This window comes from Solenopsis invicta, chromosome 7 (assembly GCF_016802725.1).
Source record: "Solenopsis invicta isolate M01_SB chromosome 7, UNIL_Sinv_3.0, whole genome shotgun sequence".
Classification (NCBI taxonomy): domain Eukaryota; kingdom Metazoa; phylum Arthropoda; class Insecta; order Hymenoptera; family Formicidae; genus Solenopsis; species Solenopsis invicta.
The window spans coordinates 1,962,325-1,986,846 of record NC_052670.1 but is presented as its reverse complement, the minus strand read 5'-3'; the positions used below and the strand labels follow the sequence as shown (position 1 = coordinate 1,986,846).

The 24,522-nt window shown below is 37.9% G+C and overlaps 1 protein-coding gene across 2 annotated transcripts in view; it reads right to left on the bottom strand.

Moving 5' to 3' along the window:
- LOC105195059 (ribosomal protein S6 kinase alpha-5) overlaps nt 1-24,522 on the bottom strand; it is a 49,416-nt gene that overhangs the window by 12,987 nt on the left and 11,907 nt on the right. The window contains exon 1 of one of the 2 annotated variants that reach the window (XM_011160277.3): nt 23,124-23,774. The exons of the other annotated variant lie outside the window; for it this stretch is intronic. Within the exon in view, the coding sequence (XP_011158579.1) occupies nt 23,124-23,736 (613 nt within the window). The 5' untranslated portion in view covers nt 23,737-23,774. Of the gene's footprint in view, nt 1-23,123; nt 23,775-24,522 lie in introns of those variants that run through there. 2 annotated transcript variants of the gene reach the window in all.

Here is a 24,522-nt window from a genome sequence, read left to right as displayed (position 1 = left end):
TATTACTGTAAATTATTGGAAAAATATTCCTAATCCATAAACGGGTTCGAGTTTCGCAACTGAATTGAACTAACGTTTCATTTTTTTTTTTCTTTTCCTTTCGAGAACAAAATCTCGATCTCAAGAATATCTCAGAATTGCGTAATCGCGGTGCAAACAAGAACACCGAGATCAGGTGTGATTTAGTCGGTGAAAGCACACGGATGCACAAGACGTCGCGGCGCGACGGCCGCGGCGGCGGACGTGTGCGGTCGCAAAGGCTCGGGCGAGGCCCGGGCACGTCCCGGGCGTCCCCGGCCCTGACTGCCAGCAGCCCGAGAGAGAATGCATGTCAAGGTAGCGAAGGAGATCGCACGAGGCGCGCGCGGCTCGGTGCCGCGTACTTACACCGTACCCATGCTACGTGCGCGCACGTACGTACGTACCATACGTACCTTGTGATTACCGCGAGCTCGCGGGTACGCCGCACGCGACCACCATACCCACCCCCGCGCTCGGGATTCGCGGACGCGGAATGACCCACTTGCCTGGAGGCGCGAGTCAAGTTTCGCGGAGGATCTCGGCGAGGACGCGCGCTTCTTCCTCGCGGAGTCGCTCGGCGACGAAGCGATCCTCGTCGATTCCCTTAAGCTTCGATTCGCTCGACTCCGATTTCGGCGACGGCGACGACGGCCTCCTTCGAGCCGGCTCGGTGACTCGAGACACGAGTTTCGCCTCTCCGTTACCTCGGAACGGCATTCCGGCTCCCCCTCTCACTCGCGTGAATAATGAGTTCCCTTTTTCTGACGGCCGATTGCACCGAGGTAAAAACAATCGGGGAGGACGTGTACCGTAATCTCGCGGGGCTAGGGAGGAAGAGATGCCAATTTGCGAAATTGGTCCCCGTGCAAGAAACATCTCAGCAGATTTTCGTATCTCTCCAAAGCACGCTGTATCCTCCTCCTCCTCATTTTATAATTCATTAAACAAAATGCAGGAATTTTAACGAGAATCCATCTTTCTCTCTTCTCTCTCTCTCTCTCTCATCGACGTCGATTCCCGTAATCTTTTAACTGATGACGAAAAAGCGAAATTAGGCGATTCAGCGTCCATTCGAATTCCAAGACGACTGTCGAGGCTTCTCGATTACGTGCCATCCCGGCTTATTACATAATATAATAGATCGAGGGTCCGTGATTTCGTCGCGAAATCGCTAAAAACATCCGATGATTTTTTTTCTTTTCTTCCCCCTGGAAGATCGTGCGGAAAACGCGTCCCGTCGAGAAGCGAGAGGAAAAGACCTCCTCTCCCTCCCAGCTCCGGTTATCACTTTTAATTTGCGGCGGGCATACCCACGAACGCAGCGGCGCGATTGCGAGGCACACAGTCGCGGAAGTTCCGCTTTTGTCTGACCCAGATAGTCGGCATTCACTCGCTATTTCGTAACGGGACCGACTACTTTCTTTCGCCGGCCGCGACACCGCCGGCTCGACTACGCGTGCATGCACGAACCTCGTGTACGTGTGCGTGCACGTGATTTAGCGGTGTGCGCCGAGATATCTCTTTTCCTCCACTCGATCGTCCCTCGCGATCAGTCGCGCTCCCGAAGCGTTGCGCCCGGCAGAGTTGCGGGATTTTGGGGATTTTCTTCTAAATGTAGATTTTGTTATTATTACGGGAAACAATGTGGGTGGGGAAAGTTGGGGAGAATCTTTAAGAAAGGAAAATATAAAGATCTGTGGCATCTTCATCCCCTTTAAATCCCCGTGATAATAACAATTAACAAAATCCAAATTTGGAGGGGAAAATCCCTCGAATTCTTAATAACGATGGCATTCGAATTTTTGTCCTTTATCTTTTTTTTGTCGCAACGCTTGTAGGAATGCTCGTTTTCTAAATACTGACAATTTATCCGTACTAGTTATCAATGTGGGCTCGACGTCGCGATAACGAAACCGATGAAAAGTATCGTTGTGAAATGTCGTTTAGCTGCGGCATCGAATCATTTTGCAATCGTGAAAATCGATCGCGGATAAACGGTCGTTTCGAAAGTACTATATAAGCACTACATACCTTTGGAATATTTAATTTAATGATTTTAATAATGAATAATGATAAAGGAGGTCATTTACATCTGCAAAATGTACTCCTGACACGAATTGTTATCACAAAATCGATATTTCCATTCCGACTGAAATTTTATAGAGATTGAGTGAGTTAGTAAAAGCGTTTATTATATCGTTCTATATCACTGCAAATCCAAGTAAGCATTTTTGTGTGTAAAATCATGTAATCACTTTTTACACATTCATATGCGTGTCATTTTTATACTTTTTACACGCTTAGACGTATAATTTAATATTGAAACACGTCACAGCGTGTAGAAAGTATAAAAGTTACACGCATAAAATTAATTTAATGCGTAAAAAGTGACATGTTTTACACACTTTGATTTACAGTATAGAACGAGTCCTCTAAGAACGTTCAAATGAAAGTAGTACAAAATAAAAATAGAAATAAGGCACAAAAGTAAATGAAAAAGAAAAAAGAAAAAAGAAAAGAAATAAAAGATAGTGAAATTAGAAAAATGAAAAGAAAAGTAAAAAGAGAGAAAGATAGAACGAAAGCAAAAAGGTACTCGGTAAAAAAAAGTAATAATTTTGAAAATCATTTTTCAACAAGATCGTAAACACTCCTACACACTTTATCAAATGTTAACGAGAAATACAAGTATAATGCATAAAACGCACTGAGAAAAAAAAGTTGTTTCCTTTACTAAATTTTTCAACTTGATTAAATTTCTTCAGTTCAAGCGTTTACGTATGAAAGTTAAATATATAAATGCTTAAATTGAAGTTCAAGTATTTTATGTATTTACGGCAAATTAAGTACGTAAAATACTTAAACTGAAGAGATTTAACCAAGTTGAAAAATTTAATCAATTTAATAACTCTTCTCAGTGCAATAATCAAGAAATGTTATTCCGCAACAAAAACCTTTTCTTCACCAGAGGAATTTTCCTTTCCGACGCAGACTCTACTTTAATCACAACTTAATTAATGTCTAATAATAAAACATCTGGAAATTTGTGCAGTCATGCCGTCATATTCGCACGATATCGTGTACTGTTAGGAGCCCGTACAGCATATAATATTGCAATATCGCTGCAATATTACTTCTATATTGTCGCAATATTGTTGCAATATTACGTGCTACGGGAATATATTCAATAACAGACTATCAGAGAGTCGTCGAGATCTGCCCTTCGCGACGTTAACGAAAAATGAGCGGTCGAGAGGGGGAGGGGAAAACCGCGTGGCCGGTATACCGTGGCGCAACCGTTACTTGATACCGTACTGCCTCGGCGCTACATACATTCCACCATTCTACTCGTGGCGGCCGTGGCTGTGGGCTGCCTCGCGGCACGTGTGGGGCCGGTACACGTGTGCGCCTCTGGAGAGGTTGCGACGAGCGGTAGCGGCCACTGCTGCCTCAATTAATCGAGGCGATATGGAAACGACGCGTCGCGCCGCTGTGTCGCGTTGCGGGCATGAGCGAGAAATCGAACGGATGGGCACGGCGCGGCGCCGACAAGGAAGGCTCTATTCTCAAAAATATTATCTCGTCATTGTGCCCGGCAGGCTCGATAAAATTAAAAAATTAATGATAAACGATAAACCGTTATGTCGGACCGACGAAATTAAAATACGAGATTAGAAGGCCTGTTATTGCGGCTCTTGGCGCCGAATAATAATTAATGATAAACATGAAAAAAAAGAATGGATTCGTTTTATACTAAGCGACGAGTCGAAGTTAATCGGCCAAAATGAAGAGCAAATCAATTTTTGACAAAAAAAATAATTTTTAATTAAATAACAATAAATTTTGAAAAATTTTAATTTTAATTTTAATTTCACTTAAACTATAAACATGTTTCGACTTTATGCGAGTTATGAGTCTTCTTCAGCGTTAGATAAAAAAAGAAACCAAAGAAAAATTCCAATTCAATATTCAATAAAGAAAAAACCAATTCAATATTCTCGCAACATAAAAAAATCCGAAGCTGCGCGTGGATATCAAACCATTGACCATAAAATTGTAAAAATTATAAAAAGTTGGTTGAAAATTTATATTATTAATTTCACAATCGCAAAGTCAAGTGTCAAAAAATACGATAAATAAAAATAGAAATTTAAGCACGTAGGCTCGTTATGATGTTATTTAGTGTGTGAAATTGCTAAATAGACGCCTTTGTTCGAAAATTTTCACAATTCCCGTAATCCACTATAATTAAATTTTAGAAAATTAACTGATAAATAAGAACTGATAAATAAGAATTTGATGAAAAATATCTGATATGAGTTAATAAAAAGCAGTCCTGACTTACATTATTTTGGAGTACACTGAAAAAAGTTGTTTTATGTTTAAGTAAACATATTTATTTTAACATCATTTTTCAATTTACATGAATATTAACTAAATATTAAGTACGAAATAATTTATTTTTAAAGTTAGGAAATATATATTTAAATTAAGGAAATCTCGGAAATGATGTTAAAATAAATATATTTGCTCGAGCATAAAAATTTTTTTTCAATGCAGGACTTGAATGGTCAATTAATCTGTCTGTGGCCTCTGATTCGTACAGAATCTCAATGAGAACTGAGAAGGAGCTGTCGAGATAAAGTCAACAAAAGTAAAAAAAATAAATAAATAATAAGAAAGTATTTAATTGTTATTGGGCTGAGGAATTGACAATTAACGTTACACCGGGAGGAATGTAAACGAGACGAAAGCACCTCTGGTCTACAGTTGTACATCGGCGAACTACGTCAACTACATTTTATTTCTCTCGCAGAGAGTTCAACAGGCCATATCAACCTACGATTTCACCCACCGACACTGTCATTGTTCCGTTCGCGAAAGACACGTTGCATGTTTCTTTCACGTTTCTTTTTACCGGCGCGTGCATACGCGCTTCCACACAAGAGCTGATACAACGAAAGTAGCCGTGGGGGACACTAATGATAAGATCGTCGCACTCTCCCGTGCGATAATCTCTTTAAAACGTTCGCGGTACCGCGGTACGAACGAACGAGCGCACGAGCCGCTCCAGATACCCATCCCGGTGTTTATCGGTTTAATATCGTCTAGGGGAGTGAGAGGAGGCGCACGCTTGATATTGATTTGTTGCAATTTTATATTTAGACTTACAACTCGCGTAGGATCGGCTTGTTTACTCGCCGGTACACATCTCGACCGGCGCGGCGCGGCGAGGAAAAAATAGTCGTCGTCGCCGATCGGCGCGCGACAACCGGGGGATATCCCGAGTCCATGAACTCCGGGCGTCTTTCCCCCTGAAGAAAAAGTCGTATTGACACAGTAAACATATAGGACAACGCGTTGTTAACGTACACACGTATACGGGGTAAAAATACGTTTTGCGTTGTTGTTTTCGGAATATATACTTTAGTCCTCCCGACGCCATTTGGCGAGACCACTGAGAGCGTGTCTTTTGTCAGGCGCACGCAAAGAACAAAAATTCTCATTGTTTAATAACTGCACTCTTTATCGCGAAATTCTATGAGTCATTTTGTTAATCGCTACTGTTAGTAAGCGAATTAATCGCAGTTGAATTGAAATCGATTAATCCTAAAGTGTTGCGAAATTTTAATAACAAAAACTGTACTAAACTTGAAGTAGCGCCTGAATAAAGATTTTTTTCTCCCACTGTAGCATTCGAGGAAATACTAGGAGGTGAAAACAAACATAAATTTTTGAATCACAGTAATACAGGAGTAAATAGACCGATTTGTGAAGACACAAGTATAAACAATCGAGAAGACCTAACATAGCTAGATCTTAGTGAGAATATTTCTTGTGTGATTTCTATATACATTTTTCAAGTTTGCGAAACTGCGCAAATAAGAAATTAACTTGCAGTCTTTGGAGTTACGGTTTAAAGTTGAACTAAAAATAATAATATTACGTTGTTAAATTGATAAACAATTTAAGATAATTGTGTGCTGTAAGGGACCCAGCTCCAATCAGGTTGACCTTGACATATGTTATAGAAGCAAGAATACTGAACAACTTTTTCTTATAAATTATTTGGCGCTTTCCTACAGATTTCGAGATATACTTAGAGAAAGAAAAAACAGTTTTTCTTAATTATTTCAGAAAATATTCATTTTACAAAAAAATGTGTCAAAAAAATGAAGCTTATGATAAGCTCTACAAATAAGGTTCTATACATATTTTACCTAACTCCAATACTTTAGGAGTTATAATCGAAAAACCATTAAAAAAAAACTCTGACATTCAAATTTTCACGTGTACAGAGAACGCGTGGGCGAGGGAGGGGCTCCCCCTGCATCTCCTCCCCATATTTTTTCTAATCTAACCCACCTCGTCTCAATCGGTCCACTAATGGCGGGGTGGGTACGGGAGGGAGTGGGCCATAATTTCAAATCTAATATCGCAACGTGATCAATTGAATATCCTTGGCCAATTTACAACTAAAATAGGATTAGATTAGGCTAGAAAAAATACGGGGAGGGGTGGAGCCCCTCCCCCGCCCAAGCATCTACATTTCACGCAAAAGTACTCAAAATAAAATTATTTTAAAACTACAATATTGTAGTTAGATAAAATATGCATATTACCTTTTTTATAGAGCTTATCACGAGCTTCATTTTTTGTTTGACACATTTTTTTGTAAAATGAATATTTTCTGAAATAATTAAGAAAAACTGGTTTTTCTTTCTCTAAGTATATCTCAAAAACTAGACGAGAACGCCAATTAATTTATAAGAAAAAGCTGTTCCTTGCCTCTATAACATATGTCAAGGTCAACATGATTGGAGCTGGGTCCCTTATAGTGCACAATTACCCAATTTGATAACAAATAATGTTAACAGATGTTAAATATATAAATTGTTAATCGTTACATTGCTAAATACGTTAATTGTTAAATTATTAAATTGTTAATAACGTAATATTAAATTGTTCATCGATTTAATAACGACGAAACAATTTAATGATAAACGATGTCAAGATAAAAGCATCTAACGCGGCAATGACACCAATGAGAATTCTTTTTCCTTAAAAAAATATGTAAAAAATTTGTTGCAAATAATAAATTTTGAACGTAAATCAAATGCAAAAATAGAAAGCAAATGAATTATGTTGTAATAATTACATGATGGTCGTGATTACACACGCGAGGTATGTTATTTTCTGTCTAACGCACAAGACAAAAAGTAGAAACTTCTATAGCTGCTCATGTACGACCTTGATTTTAATATAAATACATCAGATGCAAATGGACGTTTCATAATGCCGATCTAAATGCTACAGTCTTCAAGATTAATAAACAAAAAATGAATATACTCGTTAATTGTCTAGTATCAAACAACAAAAAGGCGTTGCGTTTGCATGCATCAAAGATCAAGTGTAAAAACATGGAGATTCTTCCTGATCATTAGCCTTGCATGAAAAATATCAATCGTTGATGAACGTAACGTAAACGTGCGGATTCAGCGAAACAATATATCCTTGAAACGTTCCGCGTCTCAAATTTAAGCGGCTAGGTGATTTTACGATTAGAACGATAATCACGTTCAGCAAAATGTATACACATGTGTGAAGTGTGACTTCCCCAAAATATATAAAGCGTTAATTCACCGGCACGTAAATAATATCGAAGCTAATCGTATCAAGATGTCTTAATTAAAAACGCAGTATCTCGGAAATAGAAACGTGAAATTGTCGCATATCGAAAGATAAGAAATAAATTACGATAAAATAATGCCCCACGCGGAAAGAACAATTTTATTGTAATAAAAATTTAGCTAGATACAGATGAAAAAATAATTTTATGTTGGACTATCAAAATAATTATGCGAGATGTTCAAGCATGATGATACTGCTAAATGATATTACAAAGATTTTGACATTCTAGTAACCAGCTTAAACATCCAATATTAATTTTTTAATGGTTCAACACGATCATTTTCAAATCTGTATTTCAGCAAAATTGTCCTTTCCGTGCATGGGATTGTGTATAACACCGTAATACGGTGATACACAAAAGTTGACAAGAACAGTTTACTGAACAGAGACTCAGGATTGATCCTCGCTAACAGGCCTACTTTTCTTTCCCGCAAGTAAACGGGCGTCTCCCGCTAGAAATTCGCATGGGGGCCGCGCGCGCGTGCCGCGATACTTAAATATTAATTCGCCTTACGGTGTAATTATGCCAGAGGAAAGCCGGCCGCCATCGGTAGCGCGCGGTGACATAACGAACGTACTGCACATTACGTGCATGTCACTCGCGTTGTCTCTCTCTCCCGTTGCATCACCGAGTTTATCGACAAGTCTCGCAAGAGCATCCGCGACGTCGGACACAGACAGAGTCGTCGTCGTCGTCGTCGTCGTTGTTATCGTTGTCGTTGTTACGCGAATAATTGATGACAAGAATAATTCGCTCAGGCCCTTTAATATTTGAATCCCTCAAATGGAAAATTCTCGGAACCGCGCAACAGCGGCCCACTTCTCTCCCTAGTTTCTTATTTTTTTTTTCTTTTCCTTTTCGCTGTCTCCCTCTCCCCCTTTTTCTTACGAACGCATTGCGTAATAGTCCGCTCCGTCAAACGCGAGTAACTCTCTGAAGTTCCGAAGGCGTTGCAAATTCTTTTTCCGCGCTCGGCGACGCGATCGCGAAACTCACTGCCTTACTAAGCATCGCTGCCAGATATTTTTATCGCACGATATACACTGCACAATAATGTAAAGCATCCCGCGGCGATTATAAGTGTGCGCGCGTGTCGGTGAATGTGTTACGTGATGGTGACACAGTGATTCTCAGAGCGCGATTGCAGATCTTCCCGGCGCAGCGCGGCGCACAGCGAATGGTTTCCAGTCGCTTGAAACGTGTGTAAACGATCTCTGTACAGTTTGCGATCGGACAATATTAGATTTCTCTGACTCAATTATAAATTGAAGTTATAAATAACTTCACAGTGAAATAAATCAAAATGAATTTCTCCCATCTCTTGCTCGACCTGTTTCTCTCCCAATGATCAATTTTAATAATTAAAAAATATCTCTAGAAAACATCTCTCGTATTCAAAACTCAAGAGCGTATATTAAAATGTGTCGTAGGGTTCAACAAGCTGTGTGTCGACATTGCGTTTTGTGTACACAGAAAATTTTTCATTCGGATTATTACGTACAAATTAATAAGTACAAATTCGACTGTGTCTAATTTCAATATACAATTCGTGAATCGTGACGCGCGAATGTATTGTATGACAAATAAAAATTTAATCATTTTATTAACCAGTTAATTGTAGCATACATCGTTGCAACGATTATTTCGCTAATAAATAAATCTTTATTCATTCAACGAGGTAAAAAGAGTTTCCGTAACGTCTTACTTATTTTCAAGTATACGGAAGGTAGAATTGCATTGATACTAACAATAAATAAAACAGATCATTGAAGATTCAATGACTAACAATAAAATTTAATCCCATCCTTCCATATCTGATAAATTTTGATTAATATTGATTTATTATTGTCAAAGATTTAAATTTGTCTCAATAAATATTTTGTCTCAATAAATATTTTAATAATGAAAAAAATGTATTTAAAAAATGAGTTTATCTCTTACTCTCTACACACAAGTTTAATGGAAATACTATTTATCTTGTGTATTTCCTTCGCACAATAAAATATTTTTGTTTATAAAAAGAGTACAGCAACGTGATAAATAAAATTAAAAACAATGTTTAAACAATATATATATATTTTGTAACATCTTTTCAATTTTTTTTTAATACATTAACAGTAAATTGAATTATTCAATTTAAAATGTAAATAAGTTAATTGTAAATTTATAACTGAAATGTGTGTGAATAAATTTAATACAATAATATAGAAAATTTTCATCAAAAAAATTTTTTTCAAGGTTTTCTCATTTCAGACTCTACGACGGTCTTGCTCTGTTTCTTTCTCAGAAATCTGCCTCAGCTTTATTTTTACCAAGCCCTTCTTCATTCTGCAGCTACACTTACATTCTCTTTCCAAATTGTGGTAAAAATGCAATTCGGAGCCAATCGATTCGGACAAAATCCCAATGTCACGAATGTAGTACGGTCGAATGCGATTATTGTCGAGTACACATGCACATATGCCCGATGCGGGTTCTATAAATAGAAAGACGCTTGGTGCTATATGCATATGCGAATTGCTAAATTTAGATGTTTTCAGGGATTTTTGCAGGACGCTCGTGCACACACGCGCGAATACCCAAACAATTAGCGCTTCATTTTTAGCTTCGGGTTAGCATGATTAATTCTCGAAGAAGCATATCCGTAATAATCGTGAATATGCTCTAAATCGTTTCAAGAGCTTCTCTCGCGTAATTATACTAATCTGTTTTAATAATTAAAAGCATTCCCGTAAAAAAATGGTTTACCTTTCACTTTTTGAAGAGAAAAGAAAGTGAAATTTATGTCTCATATATTAATGACAGCGATAAATTCTTCTTTTCCTTCGGATTTAAAATCGAGATCTTTATGAACGTGTCTTCGATCTATGGAAGAATATCCAGAACGATTCTAGACATTGTGCTAAATAATAAATTCTAAATGGAAAAATGCCATCAATGTTCGTGCTATAACCGTCGCGATTCCGTCGCGACCTTAGAATCGTTTTCCTCGTTATCGATGCCAAGAACCGAAATGTGCCACGTGGCCTACTTAATTTGGCGCCCACACGTCAATTTTTTTTCTCAACCAGTGAAACCATTAATTATTCCGCGAGCTTTCCATTGAATTCCTATTTTAATCGAGTTTATGGCTTCGAGTATTAATCCTTTAGCAATCGTACTACTGTTCAAAGTAAAAAAATTTTAAATATTGATACGAATTGAACAAGAATGCCTTCTACGGTCGTAGCTAGGTTGTCGTGCTCGTATTGTGTGATTTTATATACTTTCAAAATCACACAGACAATACAAGCGCGAAAACCTAGCTACGACCATAGAAGGCATTCTTGTTTATATCGATACAGCAACGGTCAAAATATCTCTCTCTATTACTTTAAAATATTGATTTAAATACTGAACATTCAAAAATATAACTTTTTTGTTCGATATATTGTATATTATAACAAATTTGTCTCAATAATTATTTTAATAATGAAAAAAATGTATTAAAAAAAATGAGTTTATCTCTTACTCTCTATACAGAAGTTTAATAGAAATACTATTTATCTTGTGTATTTTCTCCGCACAACAAAATATTTGTTTATAAAAAGAGCACAGCAACGTGATAAATAAAATGAAAAACAATGTGCAAAACAATATATACATGTATATATCGTATAGATACGTATGTAAAAGATTATCTGGCGCTAACAATAAGCTTTGATAAATAATCTTCAATTTAAATAATTACTTTTAAACACATTAATCGCATTGAACAATTATTTATTCATCTCTTTTCATATTACGTTTTACTTATACATATGCGATCTGTATTATATATTTCCCTTTATTCACACAAATTTTATTATTTCATCACGCACGTCAATCGGCAATCGACACGTTCTGGAATAATTCCATAAATATAATAAATAAATACGACAAATAATGAGCCTTAACCCTGTGTGGTCCAACCAGGGATTTAAAGATCCGGGCGAATTTTCTAATTATTTTGTACTATCAAATTCGTACGAAAAAAGTGAAAAACGTTTTGAGTCAAACGATTGTGAAATCATATTCTGAAATATTAGAAGAGCGTACTAGAATTTTCCCAAATTTTTTAGAGTCCAAAAACCCTTTCAAAACCACTATCAGACATCAATGACTCGGTTAGAGATAAAAGCAGCGACAAAAAACCTAGGAAAAATTAATTAGAACCACGAAAGGTTAATTAGGAAGCACTAATTATTCATGACGATCGGTGGAATACGGGGTTATTGTAGAGATTCAATTTTGGAAAAAGACTTTCTGTTCACCAATAGCTTCTTAAACCCGAAGCTGACCGAGGTGAAAGTAATAAGCATGCTCCTGAGCACATTACTCTCACGGCACACGCGAAATCTTAAACGAGTTACGTGTCAAGCTAAAACCAATTTCACTCGCTCCGAGAGATACAAGGAAGAGTACGCTTGATATCATCGATTGTGCGGATCGGAGACAATACACGTGGCGCAAAAAAATTCGCGTCTCTCCACACAGATGTTTCATTGTCGTAATTGAACGACGTTATTTATTATTCGTACGATGATACGGCTGAACGAGGTAATTTTTATCGCTTCTCGCTCTTGCCTCTCAATTAATTTCACTCGAAATCAATGCAAAATGCTGCGCTGCGATTAAATTATTGAAACAAAAAAAAAAAATGTATAAAAAGGAAGCATTACAACATTCATTCGTCCGAATTTGTCCCGTCCATTTAATGTATTCCTTTTTGAAATATATATTCTACTTAGCATATCTCAACTTGCTTACACAAGTATTAAATATTGCAAAAATGTTGCGATGGTTTGCAGAAAGAGCGAACGCACGTTAATTAGCATAACCAGTTCCGCAACAAAAGCCGAGGGTTTGTACAATGCAATTACGGAAATTATCGGGTAACGGTAATTAAGTTCGTCAGAAAAATCATCCGGTACGTTAATTCCTCGGGTAAAACAGCAATCCGCGGCATGGAGCAATCCGCACGCTATCTTTACTAAGGATGGGCGTGCGTGACCGTCACGTGCCACCGTCATGCAAAATATCTGCATTAGGAAGCAGGTACGCAGGTCTAATATTCGTACCCAGGAAGAAATGAATGCGACAAGACCGTCTCGCTTGCATACCGCGTACGCACACTTCGCGCACGATCGCTAATTTGGTCAATGCTAACGCGTACCCATCGGCGATGATACCAAGGTTTGAGACAGCCGCTGATGTAAAAACTGCTCGCGATAACCGTGGATCGTGTCTCCTCGCGAGCAAAAGGCGCATAATAAAATGGGCAAATAAATGTATGCGGATGAAAGTGCAGCGAGCAAGTGTATCGAAACTCTTAACGTGCATATGTGGAAAAGTTACTCTCTCGCGATAATTTAGCGTTCTCTCCCAAGGAAATGAAAAATGAGATAAAAATGCAGGTAAATAAGATCGGTATTTGATTAATATAATGTAACGTAAACTAGCAAGAGAAACGGAATACAGTCACCGTAACTATAATAGAAAATAGACGCGAGTAGGTGAAAACGGAACGGCGACGGAGCATTGTTGAGACTACAACAATCAACTCTATTATTTATAGCAAGCGCAGACACATTCGTTGTCGGTTTCGAGCGGAAAAACATGAAAATCAGAATTCCTAAGAAATTGGCAGTTCTTAAAAATTTGTCGGGTCAGCGTTCCCGACATTCTTTCATACGTCACGCACAAAGCTCGCAGAAATATGCAAGACCTCCAGACGAGGTTTTCTTGCGTGAGTCTACCTTACTACTCGTATTTCCTTTTTTTAATGCATACTGCATTAATTTTAATTAATTACGTACGAAGCTCCTCTGTTCACAAAACTCATAATAATGAAATTTAAGAATGCATTGTACGCAAATATTGGTAAGTAGTAATAATAATATTTAAATTAATTTTAACAAATGAACATGTGATTTCATTAAATTTAATTAATATATTTTACGTTACATAGTATACATGTAATTAAAATATTTGAAAAATGTTTAAATGTATAATATAACAAATTGGTCGCACTAAATTTTTTTGCAAAACTTCTTTATTTCTGTCTGTCCATGTTCTGCCTGTCACTTGTATCTAAAAATAACATGACAAAACAGCATTATTTACGAGCTTTCTCGAAATTTCTGCATTCAAAATTTCTTATTATTGCATTTTCGTTTCAGACAAAAGCCTTTCTGAGTTATACTAGGTCTGAAAAAGGTAACGAAGAAAACAAAGGCAACGAAGAAACTATGACAAGGTAGTACATTCTTGCAGTCGTCCTTTTTGAAATTATCTTAAGAAAATCATTTATTATGTACCTACTGAAGATTCAAATAAAATTCCGAATTCTTAAAGAAACTTAAAAGAAAACTAACAGTTACAATAGAATGGAGCAGCTTCATTTTTTATTATAAAATAGATGCCGAATATTGTCGTAATTGTTTCGAATTGCAAAATATAATATGTATAGTAATATATTATAATATATTATAATAACATATATAATTATATTTTATATAACAGATATATAATACAAATGTTATATATATTCATATAATTTATATGTATATATTGTGTAAGAATTTTTATATAATGCAGTATACACAAAGAATACACCGACTTGTGTAGTTTCGAAATCTGTAAATTACAAATAAGTAATAATAAATTTATGATATTTAAATGATATATAATATAATACATAATGCATAAATAATTGCGATTTTAAGCATCGCAGATTAAAATAATAAAATTTAAAGACAACAGTTATGTAATTATTAATGAATGATAAAACGCAATAAAAAAAAATTAAAAATTAATAGTATACACAAAGAATATGCCGACTTGTGTAGTTTCGAAATCTGTAATTTACAAATAAGTAATAATGAATTTATGATATTTAAATGATATATAATATAATGTACATAATGCATAAATAATTGCGATAATAAAAATTAAAAGGAAACGAATAACGGAACGTTATTTAGCATTAAATCCGAACGCCATTTCACTTTCACATAATATTATAATTAAATTACTAAAACCATGAATGGGGAATTTCGGAAAGCCGTAACGACTGACCTGTCTTAGTCATCGTGCAGAAAAAAACTGAATTCCAAGTTTCACGAAGAACACCACCACAGTTAAAAGTCCTTTATAGCTTTCTTGAACACTGACAGAAATCGAAAAAATTCGTTCTCGTGCATTGCCCCTCCACTCTCCGCCTACGACAATCAGAAATGGCAAAATCCCGCTGTAGGAACCCGAATCGAGGAAATGCCACTTTTAGCCCGTTCGATAACGGGTTTCCTGCAGTAGTGCATTCGTGACAGTGGCACTATCCGTTCCGACGACGCGGCGACGGCTCAGCGGCTCAGGTTGCTTTCCGCTACACGTGCACCGGCCGACTGAAACGGTCGGACTCTGGCCAACGTTCAAATTTCCAAAGGCCTAATAGCAGAAATTGTCCTCACTCCTTTTCTCGTCTGTAAAGGTTCTAAGCTAATTGTAAGCCTGGAAAACAGTCCCCTGCATTCCTTCTATTCACAATGTTCGGAGCTTCCCTTAAAATTTGCCGAAAAACCCAACACAAGCCTGTTCTCCCCTCCCCGCAGCTCGTTATACCAACCAAGTTTTTTCTGGAGAAGGAAATGATTCTACGAAACTTTATAGAATATTTAAACTGCCCGTGTGCAACTAATCGAACTCATTAACCTTTAAGAACTCGAAGAAATTGATTATATTGTGGGTGTACGTAATCTTTTATTTTTCTTTTAATTTTACGGAGCAAATTTTCTCTTAAGAAAGTTCTCGAAAAAATTACCTGACGCACACGGCCAAATGCAATAATTTAATCCTACGGAGAAGCGTGTCCCGTGTCGAATTATCGAATTGCGTTCGTCGTGAATAAACAGAGAATAATTTTCGCGTGATTGGGCGTCGAAATCCATACGCGCGGAATTACATCAATCTTTGCTTTTATCGTCTTCCCTTATCTCGAGGCAGTCGATACACGCTACGTCATAATGTCGCAACGGAAAGAGCAACAATAACTACGTACTGTGATTGTCCGCAATCGCGAAAAATTGCGAGTTTATTGCGTCGAAAGTGAGAACTTTATTAAACAGCTCGACGATCAAATTGAAGTCCATTGCAATTAATTAAAATGCAACATTCGATTGTTTATCATTACGAAGAGTTGAAAATTCGATAAGATAAAAGTTATCTAAAAATAATTTCAATTTTCATAACAGATTCTTCAACGAGTTCGAGAGATCAAAATTTTTATTTGTCGAAAATTTTTATTTAAACTTTAAAACCGAATATTTAATCCTGTAAAATTTCAAACTTTGAAATAAGTAATTTATATCATCAAAACTAATCGCTTAATCACATTGTCATCTACCGTGTCGAATAATCTTTGAATTGCTTGAATAAACACGGTTACAAAGCGATTAAATTCGTTCCTAAAAAAAAAAACAAAAAAAAACCAACGTCAGTCATAATCGCGTTAAAATGCGAATTAAACTTGCATCAGTTTGCATCGACGATATTCCCTCTCTCTTTTTCATTCTTTCCGTTCGAAACGAGGATACGCAAGTTGCACAAAGGTCTCATTTTTATGGCCGCATAACTCCTCGTTTAATAAACGGTGTGTGGCCGCATAATTTCGCGCTCAATAATTGAAGTATTTGCTGGTCGAGCGAATATTACAGCTCGATAGCGTTTTCGGCGCACTTTCGTAACAGAAACAGAAGGCAAATATTACGCCATTGGATGTATCGGATGTACGTAACTGTAGTCGGTAGCCCTGGGCAAGATAATCGTATCGCATCGCATCGGTAAAAAATACTGCAGCACCGTTCAGAATTTATGATGAATTGTCGTGTACCTTTGAGAGAACAAATGTGAGAACAAAGTGCCTTCCATATATATCAGTCACGCATTTTTGAACCCATTATTTTTTATTTTCTTCGCATCTAATTTCATCTATCTTCGTCCATCTATTTTCTTCTAATAAAGATAAAAAGAAACTGTGTGTGTATATTCAGATAAACGTATACATGAGAAATAATATTTGAGATACAAGAAACATTCCAAATATTAGTTTCTATAAAGTATTTTAGTATTCCACGAAGTTGGAGAATTCTATGAATTTCAAAGTCAAATCATATCTAATGTAAGCCTTCGATGCTCGGTCCCCCGAGATATTCCGATTACAAAAGTTACGACGTAAAATTTTTTTAATCAATCGCATTGTTATCGATAACATCCGCATGCGCGTATCCGCGCAAAGAAAGAAAAAATATATAAAGACATTTGTGTAGAAATAATAAATGAGGGAACAAAGTTTATCACTTCGTGCCGGTATTTACCGGTTTATTCTTAAGCAGCCTTGCATTATTTATAGAACAACAGCTGTTTGAATCCTCTGTATCGGTAACTCACGTCCCGTATGAAGCGCACTTTATTAGAGATTGATCGAATCAGTTGCGTTATGCTTTTCCGGTATCCGCGTGGACGCTTTGGCATTTTCTTTTTCTTCATTGAGACCTATCTTTCACGGCCGTCCGGCACGAGCGACCTATCCGCTCGTTGCCACTGCGTGCCCAATCTCGAACCGTTTTAAACGTATTTTTAAGGAATCTCATTTTTATTTCCGCGAATTCTTTTTATAGGCACGTATATTACATATACACGTGTAAATATGCGAACGAACATCAAACTCCTTCTCTCGCTTTCTTCACAAGTTTAGAATGTTCCTCAGAATGTCATTAATATCTAATCTATTTTTAACAATGCCTTCAATCTATGTTTAATTTGCCCAACTTTATCTTATCAATTCTTAAAACGCCTAAATAATCACGTGAAATTAGGAAGTGTATAAAAAAATTCTTATTAAAACAAGATCCATTCAAGGTTATCTGGTAAATCAAGTCTTTTATCGCTTTGTCGCTAGATCATCTAGTTCCTACTTTTTATTTTTAGAAAATTATCAATGCGCGCGTATCAACCAAATGTATTGTAATTGAGAAGCTTTACGACATATGTGCCATATCGATGGACACTCCAAATAGTTTTGTGATTGTAATACAGCTCATACAATACAACATGCGTGGCTGTTAAATCAATGCTTCACGGAACTTTGGAAAACGCAGCTCTCGAATGATTTTTGCGTTAATCGTAAACAAGTACTTGTTGCGTACACATGTTTGCGTTACACGATCATTGAGTATTTCTCTTTAACAGAGCCGGAACTAGAGTACGGCGAACGAGGCACTTGTCTTGTGTAAAAAAATTTGAAGAGGCGCAAAAAAAATGACACAAATTCAGAGTACGTAAATGATGTAAATGCAATTAAAATTTCGAAAAATTCAAGCACGCGATATCAATAATATAATTCTAATATAAGGTTTTGTCAAATGCAATTTGCGCTTCGGGCGCAACGAAAATTGTTTTCGGACGACCCATTTACATTTCGCACAAAAAGAAAAAAAGAAAACCAGACCGAGTCGATTCTTACTTTTATCGCGCGACGCGTCGCGTCGCGAAGAAAGCCTGGACGATGTACTCGCGACGATGTTGCACGACGTTATATTCCGCGCGTACATGTCGCATCTTTCCGCTTATTTTTAGCGACACATGATATTTCTTCTTACGCGATACGATTTCTTTTCCATAACTCTCCGTTGAAACGTACGCGAAGGAGGGAATTGCATTTGCGAGAGCGAACGTGTCAGGCGTAAAATATACTTGCCTCGTTACTTTTATCTCCGATTGCAAGATCGATCCGACTTTCATAAACAGTTTCATAAACAGGCGGCAAGTACCTATATCATTATTTTCACGATAGCATAAAATGTTATATAATATACGACGGCTTATCTCCGAACACAGGGGGACGGGCAGGGAGAAAGAAAGAGGCTGTTCGACGAAAATCGTCCGTCGTACGGCGTACTTGTAATTGGATACTTTTGCGCCCCGGCTTTCGATACGGCTTCTCATGCTCATTGATAATGGGCAGTTTATTTTTAGATCTCCCATAACGCACTTGCAGATGCGGTGCGGTTGTTCCGAGTTACCACCTTTCCGCGTGTCGATTGACTTGTTTGCGCGCGAAGAAACGTGGGTTGCTGGCTTCGGCATTCAACTCGTTCTTCGTTATAAGCAGAGAAGCGTTGCGAGCACAAGGAATATGAGACATTTTTGCCGATTAGCGACATCGTTCGCAGCTTCGCGAATACGCTTAAATGTCGAGCGAACGTTGAACTGGATGTAAAATTATCGGGGTGTGTAAAATAATTCGCGCAAAGCCTATGGGCAGGCGAATGGAATGCGCGACGTTTTATGACGATAAAATTGGCCGCGGTTGTGCAAGGAACGGCCATCCAACCCACATGGAGTTCGTTTCGAGAAAAATGCAAATAATATTTAATGTGATTTAAAAATGTAGGTAAAAATGTAGATAAATTGGTTTTTATTAATTTTAGGCACATATGTACATTAAGCTTAAATTTTTTTGTTTAATATAGAAAAAATGTAAGGATTATTCACTGATTAGAATAATTCAAAAATTATAATTTTGTGGGCGACTGGACGTTTCTTGCATTTAAAACGTCACTTCAGTTCTCGGAGACTTAAAGATGAATGGGCCATATCTCACAATGACCAAACATCCATTATTCTAAAAGGACAGTTTGCTGGGGGAGAACTGCCTTTTAGATGTATTTATGTTCACAAAATTCAATTTGCCATTTATGAAACAGTTAGTGAATTGTTTTGCATATAGTTTCAAATTTTATTTTTCCAGGTAGGAAGAATTAGAACCAGGTAGAAAGAAAATCTGAAAATTTCCAGGCGGCTCCTTTATTCTCTTTCAGAAAATTTCTTTCGGAAAGTAAAGTACATACCTGGTCACCATAAATTATCTCTCGAAACATTACCAAAAATATAAAAATTTCCTAGAATATTCTAATATTAGTTTCTGTGTATCTCTGTAAAATTTGAGCACAATTCATTTATTTACACTTTTAAAGTTGTTTAATTATTTGCAAATTTGATGGAGAAGTAGCATTAACAAAGTAGCATTAAATCAAAATGTTTACGTACACTAATAAAACTCCAACAAATATTCGTGCAAAAATTCATTTAGATCCATTTGCTCGGTTAAAAGTTATTTATTTAAAACTGCAGCAAAACATAGTAATTTTCGCTCCAAGAAATCATTATAAATCAAAGTGTTATAGAACGAAAATTCGGGCAAAATTTTTTGCTGTTGATTAGGGAAAAAAAGAATAACTCCAGAGAAGCCTTCACAGTTCTTAAATTTCGATAGCTTTTAGCTCGTATTGTATAGCCAAAACATCTTTAACAAAAAAAAAGGAAGAAAGAGCTTCCCCGAATGAAAATAACACAGCCGGTTTCGAAAGCGCGCAAAACCTGCGCGTTTCAGCCGTGTCGTGTCTCGTTGTATATACCAGGAGAAAGTGATTAAGATCTCCCCCCTTCCTGCCGTGATATTAACTCTTCACCCTTTCGCTAAAAGCACGTATACGGAACGTATGCGGAACTACAACGCAAGTGTTGGGGGAACAAAAACCTGATTTTTTTTCCTTTTAATATAGAAATGTAAAACACGAAAAACGATTCGAAAGATGATTTAGCCTGCTCCAGAGATACGCACGCGCAGCGCTTGTTAGGAAATAGGAGAAAGTCAGTAGATGTTGATAAAAAAAAAAGAACCGATTTATCGATTGGCCGAAAGTCCTCGTGAAGTACGAATGCGACGACGGAGGGGAAATTGCAGCAGGCGTTATGACGCGTTTTCGACACACTCGGCGCAATCTGAATCAACACGAATCGCGATCTTTCTTTTTCGAACCGTGATCACTCTTTTCGGGACAAACACGAATGTCTACGAAAAAAAAAGCTTCTTCATGCACGAAGGACGACATCGCGCCGGCAGCGGAGCGTACGGTCGAAGTCCACTTTATATTCGCGTTGAGAGAAGTTAATGCTCGTTTGATGCTCGCGTCGGCAGAAAAAGCATGCGCGCCAGAAAAAGAAAAGTTATTGTCATCGGATTGTCAAAGAATCCGTGAAAGACAATGGACCCCTGATTTTAAATGGTCGAAAACGTGAAAACGTTAGAAAAGTTCAGAGCCGGTTACAGACAGTTCTTAAGAAATTATAATATATTGAGAATTAAGTCTTTGAAGCTAGATTCAAAAAGAATTTGGAATCTTGCTAGTCGTTAATAAAGTTGAGAACAATATTATGAAAACTACAGAACAGGGATATATAGAAATCTTGGCAAATATTTTTTTTTAATTTTTGAAAGCTACTTCAAACCACAATAGAAAACAGAAAGGACAGACAGTTCTGAAGAAATTATAATATATTGAGAATTGGGTCTTTGAAGTTAGATATAAAAGGAATTTGGAATCTTACTTGTCATTAATAAATTTGAGAATAATATTATGAAAACTACAGAACATGATACATAGAAATCTTGAAAAATGTTTTGTTTAAAATTTTTGAAAGCTATTTCAAGCCACAATAGAAAACAGGAAGAACGGACAGTTCTGAAGAAATTATAATATATTGAGAATTAAGTCTTTGAAGCTAGATTCAAAAGAAATTTGGAATCTTGCTAGTCATTAATAAAGTTGAGAACAATATTATGAAAACTATAGAACAGGGATATATAGAAATCTTGGCAAATATTTTTTTTTAATTTTTGAAAGCTACTTCAAACCACAATAGAAAACAGAAAGGACAGACAGTTCTGAAGAAATTATAATATATTGAGAATTAAGTCTTTGAAGCTAGATTCAAAAGAAATTTGGAATCTTGCTAGTCATTAATAAAGTTGAGAACAATATTATGAAAACTACAGAACATGGATATATAGAAATCTTGAAAAATATTCTATTTAAAATTTTTGAAAGTTACTTCAAGGTATAATAGAAAACAAGAACACTCGAAAGAATGCTATTGTTTTTTTGTACGGTCCCTTTCCCTTTCTTTCTTTCTTTCTTTCTTTTCATCGCTTTTAGTCTCGAAAATATCTTTACCTAGCATCGAACAAATTATTTACGATGTTAGAACAATTACTACGTTTACACGTCACCATTAATCACGTCTTATAAGTACAGCGAAACAAAGAAGAATCAATCGAAACCATTTTTTAAAATTTGTTAATACTTGTGATTGATCAGTTTCATAACTACCGATGTTTTTAAACCCGATTACTGGTGACTTGTAAACGTAGTAAATAATTTTCGCTATATTTAAAAAAAACTTGGAATATCTTTTAATGGAACCGTAGGTTTTATACACTTAGTCAAGGTTTTCGAATATTTAACGGCCGCTCGATAGGGACAGATGGAGAGGGAAATTTTAATAACCTTAAAGCTTAAGCTCTGAATCTCTAGCTATGAAAAGCCGCATAATGGTTTTTGTATCCATCATTACGTACCATTATAATAGCTCGCGCAAAATATTTACTTGAATAAAAAGTGTAAATTGTTTGTTCTTTAACGATCATCGTAAAATTTTGTTAGAATACAGTATGAAATACGTGCTCTCTAAAGCGATAGCGCTTTTCGATTTCGTTGTCAAAGCTTATATTTCAAGTACATTAAATTATCGTCTATTTAAATAACCTTTGGACGTTACAGCCTTAAACGGAGCTGTTCGTGTTAATGAATCGTTAAAATTGTAAATTTTATTTTATACACTCTATGACGCGTTATTCGGAGCGCCAAAAAAGATAAAATGAAGACTTTTCGTATCTATCTCTCTCTTCCCGCGGAACTAAATCGTGTCTGCGATAAGCCGGCAGCAAGATTAATATAATCAGAAATTATTCATCTTTGAGATTGCGAGCGTTACAAATGCTACGCCGGTGTTTTGCAACCCGATAGTAGTAAATAGAGAAATGTTAAACAGCCAGATCGATGCTTCTCTATTGGGTTTTAAGAAGCGCTTTAACACACGAGCCGCACTTACATATATAGCGCGAAGCCATTGCTAAATATCACTGATGGTAAACATCCGCTGGCCGACACAAATTCTACGTCTTAAAACTGCGCATTGTCTTCCCTTTCAATTTATCGTGTCTATTTTTCAGTTGAACGACGAGTACGCGAAGCATGCATTACACAAAAGACACCGATTGTGTTCGAGCTAGCAAAGCAATGGCCATTTCTCCTAATGCAGATTAACTTTGATTTCAGTTTATCTGCCTCTATCTTCTTCCGATTCTTGGAACTAAAGAAAGATAAATAAAAAAGCAAGTTAAACTGAAATTGAAGTTAATCTGCCTTTTGGTAGACATAGACATGAGCCTGCGATCGCCGAAGATTTACGTCGACCGAGGTGGCTTTACCTGCATTAGATATTTTCTTATCGTTCCAATCTTCAACGATGATGGACGGGCTCTTCGCACACTCGACACTCGAATCCTCCTCGGTGCAATCGATTATTTCGGGGCTGTCGTGGACGTAGATGAGCGCCTTGGAGTCTTCCTGCACGTAGATGAGCGCCTTGGCGTCCTCGCGAATGCAGACTGGCGTCTCGGAATCCTCGTGGTGGGTGCAGGCAAATTCCTTGGAACCTTCGCTCGGTCCGTGCACGACCGCGTCGAAGCTTCCGGCCGCGACGTCGCGCTTAACTTCCTTAGCAGAGTCCTTGACGACGACGACGACGTCGTCCTTAGTCTCGTCGAAGTCGTTGACGTCGAGGTCGTTTATGTCCTCGACTAGGCCGGAAGAGAAGGAGGATCCTTGCCTGCTCTCCTCCCAGCGATCCTCCGAGCGCGATCTCGTCTCGTTGATGATGAAGATTTCAGTGGTGTCGACGCTGAGGAGCGCCCCATAGTGATTGTAATTACTGAAGAAGACGTCGCTCAGGTCACCGCAATTCTCCTCGAAATAACCGCTCTCCTTCTTCGCCGGGGTCGAGGCGGTGTCGTTCACCACGAGGCTCTCCTCTTCCTCCATCGCGAAACGACGGTGGCGGCGGTGTCGACGGGGTGGTGCGATGTGTGCCGCGTACGTCACTGTCGTCGCGGCGCGAGCAATGTCAGCGCGAGCGAAGACAAAAAAGAAGCAGGAAGAAAGAAGTAGGGGACGGCAGACCGGCGATCGACATAAGTCGAACTTTACGCCTAACGCCTAACGCCTAACGAGATTGTGAAACGTTTTTATTCCTGCGCTGCCATTCGAAGGATGATGATGATGATGATGATGACAATTCGCTTCTGGATGAACAATTAATAGCGATTGACGAGCTTCACGAAAACCGCAAGCGCAAAGATCCCCCGCGGCCGAAGGTCGGCGGGTGGTGGTAGTCTTTAAACGTAAACACCGACACTGACTCGCGGTCGCATGCCGCGTAGGACGCGTTGAATCGTCCGCACGGAAGCGAACGCCGCCGCCGCCGCCGCCGCCGCGTGCAGTGCCGTGGGCCCGTGATGATCCCGGCAGAAGCGCTGGTTAAACGAAACGTAAACGTCGTCGGTTATCCTACTGACACACTTAGTGAACCACGCAGCGTGCAGCGTACGACACGTTCGCAGTACGGCTGTTCGCACGATTGACGGCGCTCCGCACCGCGTCGCCGAAGCGGGCCTTGACCAGATTCGCGAATACCTCGCCCCCTTCCCCCAGAACGTCGACTGAGAGTGTCTAGGAGAACAGCACAGAATTCGTCTGCGAGTCTCGTCAGGAGCAGCGTGCTGATCCCGCACAAACGAGAAAAGTCTCTGGCCGCGCTTCTACTCCGCG